Here is a 17,601-nt window from a genome sequence, read left to right as displayed (position 1 = left end):
ATGACCCCCACTAAGAAGGATGGTGTAAAAAAAACACGTGTCCGTGCCCAGGGGCCCATTGTGTCATAATCCGTCCATGGTACCAGGGAATGTATGCAGTGTGTGATTTGAGACAGTGTCCTACGTTGGGTGTCGTGTGTATAAACTGGGTCGAGCGGGGAGACTCTGGGTAAGTCAGGTCTGTTTATGTTTACGTTTTAGAAGCTGCCAAACTGCCCTGTGTTCTTATTGCTGTCTTTCTGATTAACGTCTGATTACCACGTTACTACTATGTTGTTAATGTCTATAGGAGTTTATGTAATCACAGAGCCGGGGGGGCGACGGGTGAGCTTTTATTCAGAGAGCGACGTCAGGACGCTGGAAGAGTCAGTGCAGTCTCAGGCAAAAAGAAAAATCTGTTTGTGGGATGTTGAGGATCGCTAGCTGGCTAATTCATTGATCCTGCAATCCTGCCACTGAGGGAGGGAGGGAGGGGAGGGGGGGGGGGGGGGGGGGTTTAAATTGTTGCCATGGTGACAGGGACAGGGATGGGTGGATGTTGGTCACTAAGGGTCCTTGATGTAGATAGTAACCATGCCAGCCATGTCGGTGTGTAGCAGTGTCTGTGTTTTGGTTCACGTACACTCGCCATCAGAGAATATGTAGTTTTGGTGTGTGTGTGTGTGTGTTAGCGTGCATGAGAGATGTGTGGGTCTGTGTGAGAATGTGTGAACGTGTGGAGTGAAATTTTGTGGTGCATAAAACTTATTTTCTTGAACATGTGTTTGTCGAAGTTTTAGTGCAGAGGAGGAAATCGAAAGTCGCTTACAACGTTAAATCATTTCCCCAAAATAAAAGTAGTCTAAATATATTATCAGTGTCAAGATATCTGAATTAAGAGTTTTTTATGAATAGAGCCAAATATAAAACTTCCTGTTAGAGTGATATAATTGACCTGTAGGACGCCTTGCCTGCTATTTTAACTGAGCCTGTGTGAAACAGCGCCCTCTGCAGACCAGAGAAGGCCCTGCAGCAACAGGACAACTGGAGCTCTCAAGAGTTTTCAAAGTACTCATGATAATAATGCATGAAATCGTTGTATAGATCTCATTATATATTGAATACTATGTAATTCTTAAGTTGTTTTGCAGAGTGAGATTCGCCGTCAGCGCAGATGACAGGATTCCTTCTCGTGTTACATTAATCGCAGTTTATTGTCGGGAATTGCGACCACGTGCCCAAACAACCCCTTTGTTTAGTCAGTGATGTTATCTCAGCCTCGTGATCTTGTTGCTCACACGTACACATGTGCTAGTGTGCGCATGTGTCAAAGCTCTAGTGGGGCCCAGGACTGTAACTGCTGACTGTAATTTTCTGCACCCAGGATCCAAACTTTAACCTGTAGTGAGGTTGTAAGGCCTCGAGCTGACAAAGTAAAGACTCTGTGTTCCTATTCCTGTCCCCAAAATGTGTAGTCTTAGAGTAGAACTGGTTATCCACTCTCTGAAATTAAAGATCTCACTCAAATTAGGTGATAATGAAAGTCATTATCAATAATTAGGGTAATAGCTCACAAGGTAACAATGAAGATTCTGATTGCAGTCTCAAGGCAAATGGAGAAACGCTAAAGTACCAAAAGGGATTAGGATCATTTCGAAGTGTAAAACAGAGCCAAGGCCACTCAGTTTACCTGTGAGCGTGGCTTTTAAAAACATTTTACTGTCTGCGAGTGCAAAGTTAAATGGGTATATCCTCCTGAGACCTCAGCTTCTGTCCGGTGTACATTTTAATGTCTCCTAGCTATTTGGGATCAGTCGGACCTGATAAGTATAAAAAACTAAACACTGTCTTTGAACAGGAAGTAGTTTTGGAGTGTGTAATAAAGTATAAAACTTGTGCAAAAACTAAATTAAAAATAATGCAACAAATCTAAACATCTTGTATTTTGTTCATTTAAAGCCTCTACATGAATTTTCCTTGATCCATACTCAAAGCTAGGAATATCCTTTCCTCTGGCGCACCTTACTGGTCCCAACGTCCTCAAATAAGACAATTATAAAAGCCTGTTACTGTCACTAAAATTGGTCAACATTGGCCATATCAAACTACAAACATTATTAATTATAAACAAAACATGTTACAACCATAAAATGTGATCAGGTTTTGGACATTGTCCGCTTTTGTGTCGGGATCGGCTACAGACTGACTTGGCAGAGATGGCTGTCATCTTGAAAAGTGTCCAAGAACGAGGACGACAGATCCAAGTAGAACAAAGTATAAGGTGCAGCGAAACCAGAATATGATGTCCTCATATTAGAACACAGGGTCTCAGGAGGATGTATTAAAAATGGAGGATAGCAGTAGTGATTTCTTTGAGGGTTCTGGGTCACTGCTGGAGTGTTTCTGGATGAGGTTTCAGGTTGGGTTCTCCAAATACTTTCAAGTGCTGTGGTTTGGTACCATTAGGCCTAGTTGGTGCAAGTTAAAGGACTAGACTTTGTGGTTTTTCATGTTGTGGCCCCCAAGTGTGAACATCACTGCCAACGATTTCCTGAAGCGATTAATTTTTACAACAGCCAAAGGTTTTGGTTCATTCTTATATGTGACGAATACAGAGGCAAAGTCCCTCCCCCTCTGGTGTCTCCCATGGGACCTTATTTTGGAAAAACTGTACAGCAGACGAATACTGTTTTGATCCCATTTAAACTGTGCTGTGAAATACACATGATGTTCTTGTGTGAAATTGCTCAGTGAATTACCATCGTCTCAGATGATATACGTCACCAACACCAAGAGGGCTGTTACCTTGGTACAATTCACTCTCTTCTCCCAGAACCAGTGTTAATGTCATTGACGAAAACCATGACGAAATTTTTTCCGTCAACAATCTTTTTTCCATGATGAGAACGTGATGATGAGGAGCTAAAAATAGACCTTGGTAATAAAAACTAAGATAAAATCTATGTTTCATTTTCATTGATGAGACGTGACGTTACAACAAACTGTGACTCTATTGACTTGCAGAATTATCCGATTCAAACGGGATCAAAAAGTTATTTGCCTCATGACGTTAACCACCCTGCACATTTTTACCACCTCTGTATACATATCTTGAAAGGCCATTTTCTCAAAATTAGTTTTTTTTCTTATACTTAAGTGTTGTATTATTATATTATAGAACATTTTAATCCTAAAAACATGGTGAAAATTGATTTTTTTAATTTATTTTTTATGGCTGGTGACAGTGACTTCTGATTTACGATTGAAATAGATATTCAAAATTCCCTCTGTAAAACCTGACTCTATTATGTAAACAGTATGAAACAACAATTTTGAACTTGGCTTGATATAATGTTCAGATTTCTGTTTTGAAAATAATGCAAAATAGCACATATTTACTCAGATAATGCCTATTTGCATATTTAAAACACAATTTTCAGAGAACATTTAATTCAAAAATAACTGTCTTAATGTAACCAATCAGCTGGGGGAGTTTAATTATGATATCTATTAAATATTTTGACCCTGTCCATCTGTAGTGTCTCCTCTGATGCTAAAATATGAAAAAGTACCAGTGTAGTTCTTTAAATCATGGGTGTTACTGGGCTGCTGGTCACCTGTGGTCGGGTCAGACTGGGGTGTTGATGGTATTATTGGGGTATTATTGAGGTACTTTAAGGAACTTTGGGGTAGTGTCAGGTCAGGATGTCTTATTGTCCTCAGTGCTTCGGTCTCTTCTTCAGTCAGTGTGATAGATAAAAATAATAATACAAGCATTCTCTATGTTTTGTGCTCTGGCCCATGTACACTACTGTGGTATTGGTTGATTGTAAAATTCAGTACGTTATTGAAGTAAATGGAACCTATGTGTGATGCTGTCTCGGGTATGGTTTGTCCTGTACTACTGAAAATATAAAAATAATATTAATAATGATTATTTATTAACTAGATTGCACTCTTTGTTGGAAATACTTTGTTTGACCACTCTTAACGGGGCCGTCGGCGCCAGAATCAGTTTTATGTGATCATGCTGTCGTTTTGTTAGACTGAGATTATAAAAGGTGATATGTAGTAACGCGGGTGCCATCAGTTGTGTGGTTTCCAGTATTAATACATTGCATGGATGTTACAATATCTCCCCCCCATAATATTAATGATGATAAAAACTGAACCCCCATCGACCAACAAACGAGTAAACATTGATTTGTTAGCGTGCTACCCCTTTAACATGTTTCTTCTGAATTGTTTCTTCCTGTTCTGAGGGTGTTTGACCTCTTCAGTGTAAAAACGCTGTGTACAGAGATGTGTGTCACTGTCTATTACCTGAATGTCTCTGGACTGCAGTCTGACCGTCACTCGAATAAAAAAGAAAACATGTTTTGGACTGCCTGTTTCTGTGCCTGATTTTAATGTGTCAATATTTGGATTGTCTGTGTATTTCTCCTGTGTATTTCTATTTGTAATATGACACACAGTTGATTATAAAGACGCGCAGTTTGTGTTATGTAGTAAGGGTGTCTCATTATGTAGAAATTACAGGATGCTTAAAAACACCCATCTACAAATGTGATACTCTATCACCACACATTTATCCCTCTCATATATGAAGGACGAAAAATGACTTCTGTATCAATGAATAAATAGATAAATGTATAAATAAATATGGGAATAAATGCTTCAATGAATAAATAAATAATTGTATAGATGCACACATGAATAAATAATTAAATAAATGTTTAAATAAATAGGGGAATAAATAGATAAATATGAAGAGAAATTAATAAAAGAATAAATAAATGCTGAATAAAATGCAGAAATAAAGGAATAAATAAATAAATATAAATCGATAAATAAATACATGAATAAATAATTAAATATGGAAATAAATCATTCTTAAATAAATACAGCAATAAATAAATTTGTAAAGAAATTAATCAAATAAATGCTGAGATAAATACAGAAAAATAAATATAGAATAGATAAATTGATAAAAACATGAATAGATAACTAAATCTGAAAATAATTTTTAAATAAATTCAATAAATTCGTAGAGAAATTAATAAAAGAATAAATGTTAAAATAAATACATAAATAAATGAATATAGAAATTAATAGATAAATGTAGAAATAAATAAATGAATAATTAAATATGAAAATAAATTATTTTTAAATATAAAAAAAAGAAAGAAATTTGGAAATTAATTTAACAAAACTGAATAAATGCCGACATAAATCCATAAATAAATAAATAAATACAGGAAAAAAAATAAATGTATAAAATAAGGGTGATGATTTAACAGATTAATAAATAAATCACAAATTTATGTCTACATTTTTGTACAACTACATTTATTTATTTATCTATTTATGTATTTTTGTCTGTATGTTCATAAGGTAAAACTATTTCTGAGTTTTTTTTTCAGTATTTATTTATCTTTTATTTATTTATGCATTTATTTCTATATTTATTTCTACATCTTATTTATTTATTGATACTGGTGTCATTTTTCATCCTCCACACACACACACACCTCTAACAAAGATACAGAAACGTACAGTGCTGACAGAAACAGCTTTATTGAAGCCAGACAGAAAATAGAGTGAGCTGCTGTGTGATGTTTAGACAAACTATATACACACAATCATTCAGTCACACACAAACACACACACAGGACAGACACACACCCAGGTGGGCAGTGGTGCAGGCGAAGGGTCCTGAGAGAGAAGATGAACAGACTGTGTACTGGATGTGACCAGTCCCCCCTCCGACAAACAGAGTAAACATGCCCAGTGTGTCGAAGCTGGAATTCAAACGGAGGCAGAGGAGTGGAGAGCGTGTCGGGGAATGACAGTGCTGTTTGTTGTTGCAAGCATTCATTTCTTAATGATAGACTCTTTATAACAAAATGTATACCTCAATAAAACCTGAAGAGTTAAACAGAAAGAGCTACTGATGACCTCAGTGTGTCATTTGGATGTATTATTTGAACATAACTGTGGAAAATAAGCAAGGACACACTTTCATTGTTTGGTTCCATTTGACGTTGTGCAACACCATTGAATGAGTCCATCAACTGGCCGGTAAACGAAATCTAATGGTGAGTAATGTGAGCAGAATAAAAGAAAATGGTATACATTAAAAAAAAACATTCAAACTTTGTTCTAATTCCTGAAGCAGCATTACTTCCTGTCACTCACCCTCCTGCACAACGGGAACAATCCACTCACTCAACAAGCCATCCCCTGCATGAAGCGACAAATAATTAAAAGCAATTAAACAGCAGCTTAAATAAATACGGAGCTAAACAGTTGAACAGAACATATTTGTGTTTATTTTGTGATTTAACCGAGCGGCCCCGCTGGGGAATCATACACACTTCCATCAGCTCTGATGTTGACAAAATACATTTTGTCATCTGTTTGGGTGAAAACAAAGCAAGGTAAAAAATGTAAATCAATACAATTTTTTGTGTCAGGGAGCGGTGCATTCAAGTAACGCCTGAACTCGTCTCTTCTCTTTTGTTAAATAAAATCAACAGTTTTAGTTTGATGGTGCCAGTGCCAGTGCCAGCTGGAGACGCTTGGAAATAAGAGCTGGGATGGGGCGACCCTGTGTTTAAACTGTGAACCCATTCACACAAACGTATCAAAATGATCCCCTTACAACGCAAAAACACCATAAACCATCTTAAATTCCAATTCGTTACGAGCTATAAGCCCCAAACTCCAGTGGGATGTGGTCACAGGGGAAACAAGCTGCTGATTTCCACACTGACTGAAACTGAAAAATTGCCCCATGACTGCAAATGGAACAGAGGAAAAGAACGAGGCGGCTAGCTGATGATTCGGCTAATTGACTGCAAGGAAGGGAACTCCTCATTGTCCCTGGTGTGCAGGGTCTTGTGGGAGTTGAAGTCTTTAGGGGCCAGTACCTGTCTGCAAGTGGGGCACACCTGGCAGTCCAGCTCAGCCGCTGTGTTCGCCGCTGTGGTCGGCGTCTGCCAGGCGTTCTTCTTGTTCTTGTTTCTCTTCCCTCCTCCGGTGCCGGTCTGCTTCTCCAGCGCCTTACAGTCGGCATGGGCAGTCAGGAGCTCCTGCTGCTTGCTGGTGTCCGGCAAGAGCACTAGAAGCTCGTTGAAGATGCGGTTAAAGTCGTCTCCCAGCAGGTCCTTACAGCTGCTGTGGTACTGGCCTGCTGATATCACACTCTAGGAACACAGAGAGAGGGTCAGGAGCAGAGGAAGGAAGCAGACAAGCTATTAACACATGACCATTTACTGTGGCATTATATCTGTTTTTGAATCAAAATTTAATAACAGAGAATGCGACAGCAAGGCAAAACAGTGAAAACATTCTTCATACAGAGTACACTTCAACTGATATCGATTTTTTTGGGTGGCTAAAATACGTTTTGTCCATAGCAGTACGTTGCTGAGCTTCCATGCCAGTGCTCCCGCTGCTTCTCCAAACTGGGGACATGCTGACCACCATCTACTGTAGGTAATACATTGACTATGGATAAATACCTCATACAACCCTTCAAAAATCCATACTCTTCCCTTAATGATGGGGACACAACTTCTAAAAATCTTAGGATCATAATTTTGGAATAATAAGTGGTGAATACCTGTCTGAACTGTGCCGAGTAATTTTTGAACTGGTTGAACTTTGACTCGTCGTTATGGAGGTATTTTCTGATGGACTGGATCAGCTCCAGGTTCCTCTGATGGAAGTCCCCTGGCACCAGGTAACCACTGCTCGCCACCTTAGGGGGCCTGGGACATGATAAGAAAATCTTTAAAAATCATACATTTACCTACTTGGTACCTCACAAGGTACTACAAACTCTGACATCAACAAAATCTTTGTCAAACAAACCAAAGGGAGATTATGTATTAAAACAGGAGATTGACTCACGGGTTGACCGCAGACACAGCAGGTTCCACCACGTTGCTGTTGAGGGGGATCCCAGTGAATCCTGGGGGAGGTTTAGTGGCAGAGATTCCCAGGCCAGGTGGAGGTGGGGGCATGGTGGAGGATGGGGCAGAAGCTGCGGCCTTCAGCGGGAAGGAGGACTTGAAGCCTGGGGGATAAACAGAAAGTGAGTTACTACTTTTACTGCAACATTACGACCACAACAAACGACCTTTAAGAGAACCTATTATGCTCACTTTCAGGTTCATTCTTGTGTTTTGGGTTTCTACTTGAACATGTTTACATGCTTTAATGGTCAAAAACCCACTTTATTTTCCTGTGCTTAAACACCTGTAGTCACCCTCGGTCTGAGAAGCTCTGTTTTAGCACCTGTCTCTTTAAATCTCCCTCCTGAAAACCCCACTGTGCTCCGATTGGTCCGTGCTTCTGCATATGCACTCACAGCATCTCTGCACTGTCACTGCAGCCAGGGAATGACTGTAAAGGAGTATAGCAGCACTTTCTGTCATCCAAAAAATAATCAATAAGTGCTTCTAAGCTAAAATCTTCACAAACTGACATGTTTCAAATCGGGAACAAACTTAACTTAATAACATTGGAAACCAAGATTACTGCCTGCTGTTTTTTAATTTACTGGTTGAGTTATATAAATATTAGGGCTTGACCAAACATCATTTGAACAGAAAGGTCATTAGTCAGCAAGATTTCAATGGTCGCTTAGTCGCAGAAGAAAACAAAATGTAAAACTCTATTAGGAGCTGCATCTTGTCAAAATCAATCAACACCTATATGACTGGACCATGTGTGAATTTAATTTGAAAGGACAGACACAGGAAGTGTCCACGCTCAGCAGTCAGACAGGAGTCAGGTTAATTTCCAGGGCTGGCACCTGCGGTTATTCCACAGGCTAGTTAATAACATGTCGGGCAGGAAATCCAAAGTGTGGGATCATTTTGAGAAGGTGAAGGACGAACCCAAGGTGATATGTAAACTCATCTTCATTGGTCCACTACAAACATGACATATCATCTGAAACATGGAAGTAGCTACATGCCCATTAGCCCACAGCGTCATTAACAGGCGGCTCGCTCAGTGTGTGACGTGCACTTGGAGATAAAATATAGGCCTATATTAATGAAGGTTCATTAGTACGGTTTTGTATTTCTCTGTAATGTAGCACAGTGTTAACAATGTTACTTGTGCAATTTTGCGGGTGACTAGTCCACGAATGGCCCTAAATGACGTCTATTTGTCGACTAAGAAAATTCGACCGATAGAAAGCAGCATTACAAGCAAGTTAGGCCTACATAAACACTACATGCAATAGTCCACCTTCCACCTATATTTTTGCATTTCATTTGTCTTGAATGTGAAACAGACTATTCACAATGGTCTGATGCCTGAGGTTTTTGCTCACAGGGATTACTTACTGAATAAACTTTTGCCATGTTTAATTTGAACATTCAAAAATGTAACATTATATACATGACAGAAAATAAGGAAAAGCATAATAGGTCCCTTTGAAATAAACATGTAAGGCATTCGGTATGATGTGTTAGTGTGTCAATAAACAATAAAAAAGATTGAAAGAAAATGTTTTACACAGGTGAATGTGTGATATTATGTGGTGCTGTACCTGGTGGTGGGTTCTTGGTCATAAGAGCAGGGAAGTCTTCCTCCTGTTCAGCAGGGGGGTCTGCCTTGGGATGAGGGGTTATTACTGCCTCCTGACTGAGTGGTGGTGATTTCTCCGTGTGGCCATTAGCCAATCCACTCATCATTGTCGCTGTCACAGCAGTGGAGGGGGGTTTGTTCCAAGTTTTCTCAGGGACATTCTCCTTTTGTGCTGCCGTTTCCACTGAGTTTGTACTTACACTCTGTGTCGTTCCTGACATTGAAGACACAGACGTAGAGGCAGCAGCTGTGTTCTTCTGCGGTTTCTTCTTTTTGCTGGCTTTAGAGGTAGGGGCATCAGTGTTGCTGGTCGGGTTTGGTGGGTTGGAGGTCACAGAGGAGGGTTTGCTGTTGCCTCCTTTAACAGTGAGCAGAGACGAGATATCCAACATGGTGGGCACCGAGCGGAACTCCTGCTGCGTCAATCCGCTGTTATCATCGTCAGAAGAAGGAGGAGACCTGTTAGTTGTTGCTTTCCCATTGTCCCCTACTTTCTTTTTCTTCCGTGACGATGAAGAGTTTGAGGAGGAGAGGAGCTGAGGGCCGGAGGATGAAGAGGAGAGAGGAGGGGACGGTCTGGAGGAGGGAGGTGGGTGAGAGATGGGTTTAGCTACAGCAGTATGGTTGGACCAAGCAGAGTTGGTGCCAGCTGTGTGTTTGAGGGGCCGGATTTTGGATACGAGCGCAGGGAAATCCTCCTCTTGGAAAGAGGAAGTCTTTCTGGGTTGAGCAGAGTAAGCCGGGGTCATGGGGGATGATACTGCCACAGCTGAGAGGCTTGGGAAGTCGTCTTCCTTCAAAGCTGCAGAGGCTGCTGTCAACGCTGCAGGAGCTGGCTTTACCCTGGAGGGACGCAAACAACATAAAAAAAATTGAGCATTTTAACACACTTCAGTTTGTGATGAGGATTTCAGTTGGTACTGTGTGTTAAAAAGTTACATGGGTGGGGCAGCTGTGGCTCCTAAAGCTGGGAAGTCATCCTCTCCTTCCCCTGGATTGGTGCTTTTCATTGTTCTCACTGTTAAAGAGGTGACAAGAAATGAGTCAGCACTGTCAGAGATTAACTGCTGATGATCTCTGATAATGGCATCCCACGATACGACACTACTACTTCACCTGGAGGTTGGCTTATTGGTTTGATGTGTCCGGTCCTGTGTCTGGGCTCTTCTGGTTCTGTTCTCTCCGTCCTCTCCTCTCTGCAGTGTTTGGGAGCGCTCCTCTCCTGCATCGCTCCTCTCTCCTCCTGTCTACGCAGCGCCATGGATGCCCTCATAGCAGCTGCCACCTCCCTGTCCTCTTCCTCTCTGTGTGGACAAAAGACACCAATGCATGACAACAATGCACCATGACTGAGCACAGATTGGAATGTTACCGGGACAGCTACTAAAATTTGTATAGTTGGAACAGTTACATATTAAAAGCACCAGTGAAGCCTTCAGAGACTGCCATGTGAGACAATTCAATTCTGAACTGCACAGAAAGGAATGACACAGTAAAATATTGTGGGATACTCAATTGTGACAACGTCATGCAGCCATTCATTAAATATTTTCCATGTTCACGTCTAAACAATGGCACTGGATGCTGGGCAGTCCTGTTATCAGGCTCATAATAGCATTCGTACCTTTGTTTATGAGGCTTAGGTGATATGACAAGAGATATCATTCACACAATATTGGCTGCCAACGACAATGGTCCTCACGTGTCCAACGATAACAGAATGCTAATTATGCTGCGCTTGGTATGAATTTAGCACTATATTCAACCTCTCTCTTAATATCACTAAAGCCTATTGTCGGACAAAGTTTCTGTCTGCTGTTGGTGCTCAAGGAATCTATCCCAAAACATGTGAAATAACTGATGCTCACTTGTAACATACAGTCGTAAACCTCCATCCAATTAACGCAGCTTTGCTAATTTAGACTCACCGCGAGTATCTCCAACTCTTCTGTCCTCCATGAAGCCTTCCTCTTCCTCCTCGGTTGTGCCGCATCTCCTCATAGTCCTCACCTGATACCATACCTGAGGGCACACACTTTTATTCAGTCACGGCCTTCGGACTACAGTTATATCAACAATAACCTTCTAAATATAAAGATGACATCAGTCTCTCTCTCCCACACATGCACAGAACAGTGAGATGCTCACTGACCTTCATTTCTCCTCTGCTGTCTCGGGGCGTAGTTAAACTGCAGGTCGATGTGGCGGTTCTGTCGAGCCTCTGCTCGGTTCTTGCTGTGTGCTGCAGCCTTGTGGGCCTTGTAGTCGATCTCAGAGCGGAATGCATGGGTGAACTGTTCTGTGGCGCAGCGGCCCTCCTCACACAGGTAGTGGCTCTCTCTGAAGTGCTCGCTCAGGTATTGGTAATCGCTGTTAACAGCAGGGTTAAAAATTGCATTTAAAACAACTAATTTGACCTACAGAGCCAGACACACCACACTTCAGTGACCGAGTGGGGTTCTGTGTGTGTGTTAGACAACTAAACACACCTGTAGTATTCTTGGGAACCGTCTGCATCACAGAAATGGCAGAAGTAGTGGTCCCTGCGCAAGTGTTTAAGCAGCTCGTCATTATCGAGGTAACGGTCATCGCAGAACTTGCAGAGCGGGTGTCCTCTGTGACTGGTGTCGTCCGGGTCTCCATGCGCTCTGTGACGTGCCAGTTCCTTACGGTTGTACCATTTACGCTCATGGGAGAAGATCTGGTGGTGGGAGAGGTAACATTTAAATACAAGTTTAGACTTCACATGTCGTTAAAATATTCCAATACGCAGCCTCTAATATATTTACAAGCCACTGCTGTGGTGTTGGGAGGACATGGAGAGTCTTAAAATTTAATGGGGGTAAAAAATAGAGCTGTCAATCAATAAATAAATACATAATACAGCTCACATTGCAAACAGAATTATAAATAGCTGCAAACAACTGGTGCTGAGAGCAATTAGATGGATCAATATTTAGTGATAATTCTGAAATATCAATCTAAAAATAACTTTTCCTTTCCTCGTGCTGTTAACCTGATACCAAACACTTTCAGCTGTTTATAGTAAGTGTGACAATATAACGGTTTCTCCTTCAATTAGTAACACGAGTACAAACATTTATTCTATTCCAGATCAACAATGTGCTCATATACCACTGTCAAGGTTAATGCTTTGGTGCTCTCTGGTGGTGATGAAAGTAAACCACATGTTGTTACTACAAGTGTTTTATTACTAAAGAATTTTCAATTTCACAAAATCATAGTAACAATAATTGATTATATTTGTCCTTAAGTTTGATTCTTAAACGTTCCTTAGAGTCCCATCCATGACATTTCACTATGGTTCTTAATTACCATCACTTGACCTTGGCGGTGGTCCACAGCAGTGTGTGCAGTCGTAATTTTGTAAAATTAGTTCTATAATTGGTCATACAAACAATAGGTCAACCTACTTTATGCATCTTAAAACAGTAAGGACTGCTTGTAACAGGGTTGCATCTCTGTGGTGTTACAACCCTGACCAATGACTGACAAGCCCCTGCATCAGCTGGTTGCGTATACCTTGAGATGCTTTGTGCAGAGCTTGCAGCAGAAGAGCTCGTGCTGCTTCCTCATGTGCTGCTCCAGTTCCTCGAACTTGGAGAAGACCTTCGGCTCTGAGCAGCGGAGGCACTCTGGCAGCAGCAGATGCCTGATAAAACACACACACACACACACACACACACACACACACACACACAGAAAATTCAATTAGTGTTGAGTCAGAGCAGAGAGGATACAGTCGAGATTAAAACAGCTGATTATTTTAGTTTTGTTGACTAGTAGGGTCAAACAGAGACTCCATTTTGTTGAAGCAAACAATCCTACAGGTTACTGGGTGAGTTGACAGAGATAAAACCATGCATCTGTACCTGGCTGCTACATACAGTATTTGCACATCAAGCACGCACTGATTGCACACTCTGGTCAACACACACTTACTTCACAGCATTTAGAAGTGGGAGACAATTGCAGAATGCTGAGATGACAAGACTTGCTTTTCTATTATACCAGGTCAGTGAGTTTAGATTTTAGACTTCAGGAAAAAAAAACTGAAAGTAGAAACACTGGTATTAAGCCACTTTTATCTGTATACTTCATTCATTTTTCCGTAACCACTTATCCTGTTGTAGGGGGGCTGGAGCCTATCCCAGCTGACACTGGGTGAGAGGCAGGGTTCACCCTGGACAGGTCACCAGACTATCACAGGGCTGACACATAGAGACAGACAACCATTCACACTCACATTCACACCTATGGACAATTTAGAGTCACCAATGTCTCTGGACTGTGGGAGGAAGCTGGAGTACCCGGAGAAAACCCACGCTGATACAGGGAGAACATGCAGACTCCACACAGACGTGCTCCCCCACCCTGGGTTCGAACCAGTAACCCTCTTGCTGTGAGGCAACAATGCTAACCACTACAATGCAGCCATATTTCAGATGCCCAAGGGTCACGGCATGATTTTTCCTTTTTTTGCATTTCCTTGCAGTATACTTTCCAATCTCTCACAATACTTCTACATTCTCTCACAAAAAATTTTGAAAATTTTGCGATTTGCGAATTTCCAGCTGACAGCCAGGTGACATTGCAGACACCAGCACGACTTTTATTTTGGAACTATTTCAACCATAACAGGAAGTATCAATTGGACACTCAACAACGCGGCAGGATGAAAGCTGAAGTGTTTGGGGCACCATTATCTGCTCAGATTCAACCAAATGCTTCAAAACTCATTGGACGATGCTTCACAGTGCAGATGGACAATGACCTGAAGCATACTGCAAAAGCAACCAAAGACATTTTTAAGGCAAAGAAGTGGAATGTTGTGCAATGGCCAAGTCATATCATCTGACCTGAATCCAACTGAGCATGCGTTTCTCTTGCTGAAGCCAAAACTGAGGGCAAAACACCCACAACACAAGCAGGAAGTGCAGACGGCTGCAGTAAAGGGCTGGCAGAGCATCACCAGGGAAGAAACCCAGCATCTGGTGATGTCTATGTGTCCAACTCTTCAGACAGTCATTGACTGTAAAGGATTTGCAACCGAGTATTAAAACTGACTGTTTAATTGATGATTATGTTAGTTTGTCCAAATACTTATGAGCCCTTAAAGTTGGGGGACTGTGTGAAGAAATGGTTGTCATTCCTAAACGGTTCATACTACATTTTTGAAAAAAGCCTTAAATGAAAGCTGAGAGTCTGCACTTTAAGCAGGTATTCATTGTTTCATTTAAAACCCATTGTGGTGGTGTACAGAGCCAAAATGACGACAACTGTATCACTGTCCAAATAATTATGGACCTGACTGTATATCAGCATACTTAATGCTAGTAAAAAATAAAATTCAATGAGCTGATCCAGACCGAGGTCTTGTGCACTGATAGTTTCAACTCAGTGACAGGGATTTTCAGTTTAAATTCTGTCACTGATAATGATATCACAACATGAACAGACACAGGAATGCAAAAAAACAAATTCAAATAAAATTTAAAAAATCTCTATGGGACCCTCTGGGGGCTCTGTAATTTTTTGCAACTGACTTTGTTATTTCAATGACATTCTTCTTATTTTTTCTTCATAACAGTCTTTTTTAGTGAGTTTTTTCACTTATAGTTTCTATTCAGTGACAGGAGATATCAGTTTCAATTCTCTGTCACCGATATGGTATCACAACAGTAACAAAGAAAGCCAAATGTTACCAGCATTTGGCTGGTGGTGTAGTTGTTAGGACCATCAGAGAGGAGAATAAAAATGAGTTACACTCCATGGATAACACAACCATAGAGTGGAGAATGGAGCAGAGTAGCAGTACCTGTACTGGGCATAGATCTTCTCATCACAGAAATAGATATCATGCTTCTTCTCACAGGGGAACTGCTGGTAGGGCAGAGACGAGAAGGCCTCCAGTTTTTTCACGAACACCACCTGAGAACAACATGACAGCCAGAATGTAAGATCTGCTGAACATCTCATGCAACACACACCCTTTGGGGGAAATACAGGAGTAATAATTACTGGCTGAAGTGCACTGTTGGGAAATAAGGTGTACACTGAGACTGAAAATGCTGCTCCTGTCATAAAGATCTTATGTAAGGTATACTATGGAATTATGGGAATGCAGTCCCCCTATGACACCCAACCAGTACAGCAGGTTGTACATAGAAACTTTGTCAAATTTTAATAAACAGCAAAAGATTATGAGCATTTCACAGGATCTGTATTACAAAGTTGGTGACAGCTAGCGTTACTTTTGAAGGGAGTGGTAGGTAGTGAGGCCCTTGCTGGTATAACACTGTCCACCTGAGCTGACAAGTTGGCTTAACTCTATTCAGCAACCTGTACCTGACAGGAATTATGTCCATAATGAATGGGTGACTAGGAGATAGACACTATTACGTACAAAAAGGTTAGCATTTAGCTAAATAAGCTGCAGCAGCAGAGTAGTAACAGCCAGCAAACGAACGTTAGCCACCACATTCAACGTGCACACTGGTTTGTTTGAGAAGTGACAGCTGACATTTCCCACCAGCTAAACGCACTGACAGTTAATTACATCACAAATTCACTGTCACATTAAATAAACATGATAAGCCTGGTTTTGACTCACATACTGTCAACTTCTTAGCTAACTCTAGAGCCAACTAGCTAGCCTGTATAGATGGACTCGCTAATGCTAGCTGAGCTAACATAGCTAAGCTAATGACAGCGAAGAGAGAAGTAGTGTGAGCAGCTGGTGGACACCTCCCGTCGCCATGTCTCCTAACAACGCTTTTCATTTACTATTAATTCCACTAATGTGTTATACTAAAAAATGTGGTTTTTTTTTTTTTCTACGATACAACTACCAGAGGGATGAGGCCTAGTTAGCACCACCAGGCGGCATCCCCGAGGCAGAGTAGCGGTGGAATGCGCACCTTGTCGAGCTCCTCCCGGCAGACGGCGCAGTACTTCTGGTCGCACAGCACCCTCATTTTGGTGGAGCAGCGGTAACAAACCGGGTGGTCGCATTTTCCCAGGGCGAAGATACTGACTTCTTGGCAGCACAGGACGCAGTTCTTCTCGGTCTCTTTCGTGTTTTTTGAAGCCATGGTGGTGAAAAGGCACAAATCAACTTTAGTACTATATTTGTTATTAGGGAGAGACACAGCCGCCGGAGCACTTACGTAATTATGAAACTCTGAGCTACTGCCGCGTCACTGCCCAACTATTGTTCCCCTGATCTGTATAACATGAGGATGGACGAGCTGCCTCACGGTGCGAGGCTGCTTAGCCCTATCGCGTGCGTGTGTATCTGCGCAGACGACCATGACTTTCCCACGTGTGTCCCATGGTGCCGGACACCGGTCTGAGCTGATACAAGGTACTGTACTGTACTGTGTGAGATATGAACATGTGCCTCCAAGTCCAAGACAGTAGTGATACACTGCTACATTAATAGAGTTGTACAATGTAATTTACAAATATATTTAGAATAGGAAAAGGAAAAAAACATTTAATGCACTGCAGTATTTTCATTAAACTCGTTAATTATATATTCAAAATATCGGTTAATTATATATTTAAAATATAATTAACTTATATATCATGAAATAATAGAATAAAAAATAACTAAAATGTATATTAATAATAGATATTATATAACTATTTAAAATTCCTTAGACTTTCTTGGAAAAAATACTTTTTTAAAATGTTTTGCTTTATTTCATTATTTTTAAATGTTCTTTGTGTTAACTTCTTTCAGTATAATTTCATTATTTTTTGATGAAAAATCTTGCTTGTTTCCAATGACAGATTTTGTTTATTTCACTCATTGTACTGATCACTTGCTGTTACTGACAAATTTAATAATTTCCTGTGTCACATAACAATTTCATATCATCCAAAGTTTTTTTTTTTCATTTTACACCTACATTCAGACTTTTTTTGTTGTTGTTATACTGATGTATTTGTGGTGTCCCTCAGGGGCCAGTACTAGGTCCTTTTAAA

The 17,601-nt window shown here is 40.8% G+C and overlaps 1 protein-coding gene across 1 annotated transcript; it reads right to left on the bottom strand.

The window, feature by feature from the left end:
• Positions 1-5,532: 5,532 nt before the first annotated feature.
• Positions 5,533-16,973, bottom strand: znf598 (zinc finger protein 598). The gene is made up of 12 exons (XM_049560133.1): positions 16,530-16,973; positions 15,428-15,540; positions 13,132-13,261; positions 12,078-12,289; positions 11,741-11,958; positions 11,517-11,610; positions 10,705-10,892; positions 10,528-10,606; positions 9,551-10,431; positions 7,897-8,062; positions 7,607-7,754; positions 5,533-7,187 (listed from the first exon to the last, which is right to left on the bottom strand). The coding sequence occupies exons 1-12, from the start codon at positions 16,701-16,703 to the stop codon at positions 6,813-6,815; spliced, it is 2,778 nt and encodes a 925-aa protein (XP_049416090.1). The 5' UTR covers positions 16,704-16,973; the 3' UTR covers positions 5,533-6,812.
• Positions 16,974-17,601: the final 628 nt, after the last annotated feature.

The sequence above is a fragment of the Epinephelus fuscoguttatus genome, linkage group LG19, assembly GCF_011397635.1.
Source record: "Epinephelus fuscoguttatus linkage group LG19, E.fuscoguttatus.final_Chr_v1".
Taxonomy (NCBI): domain Eukaryota; kingdom Metazoa; phylum Chordata; class Actinopteri; order Perciformes; family Serranidae; genus Epinephelus; species Epinephelus fuscoguttatus.
The sequence above is the reverse complement of the archived record's forward strand: the minus strand, read 5'-3'. Positions and strand labels throughout refer to the sequence as shown.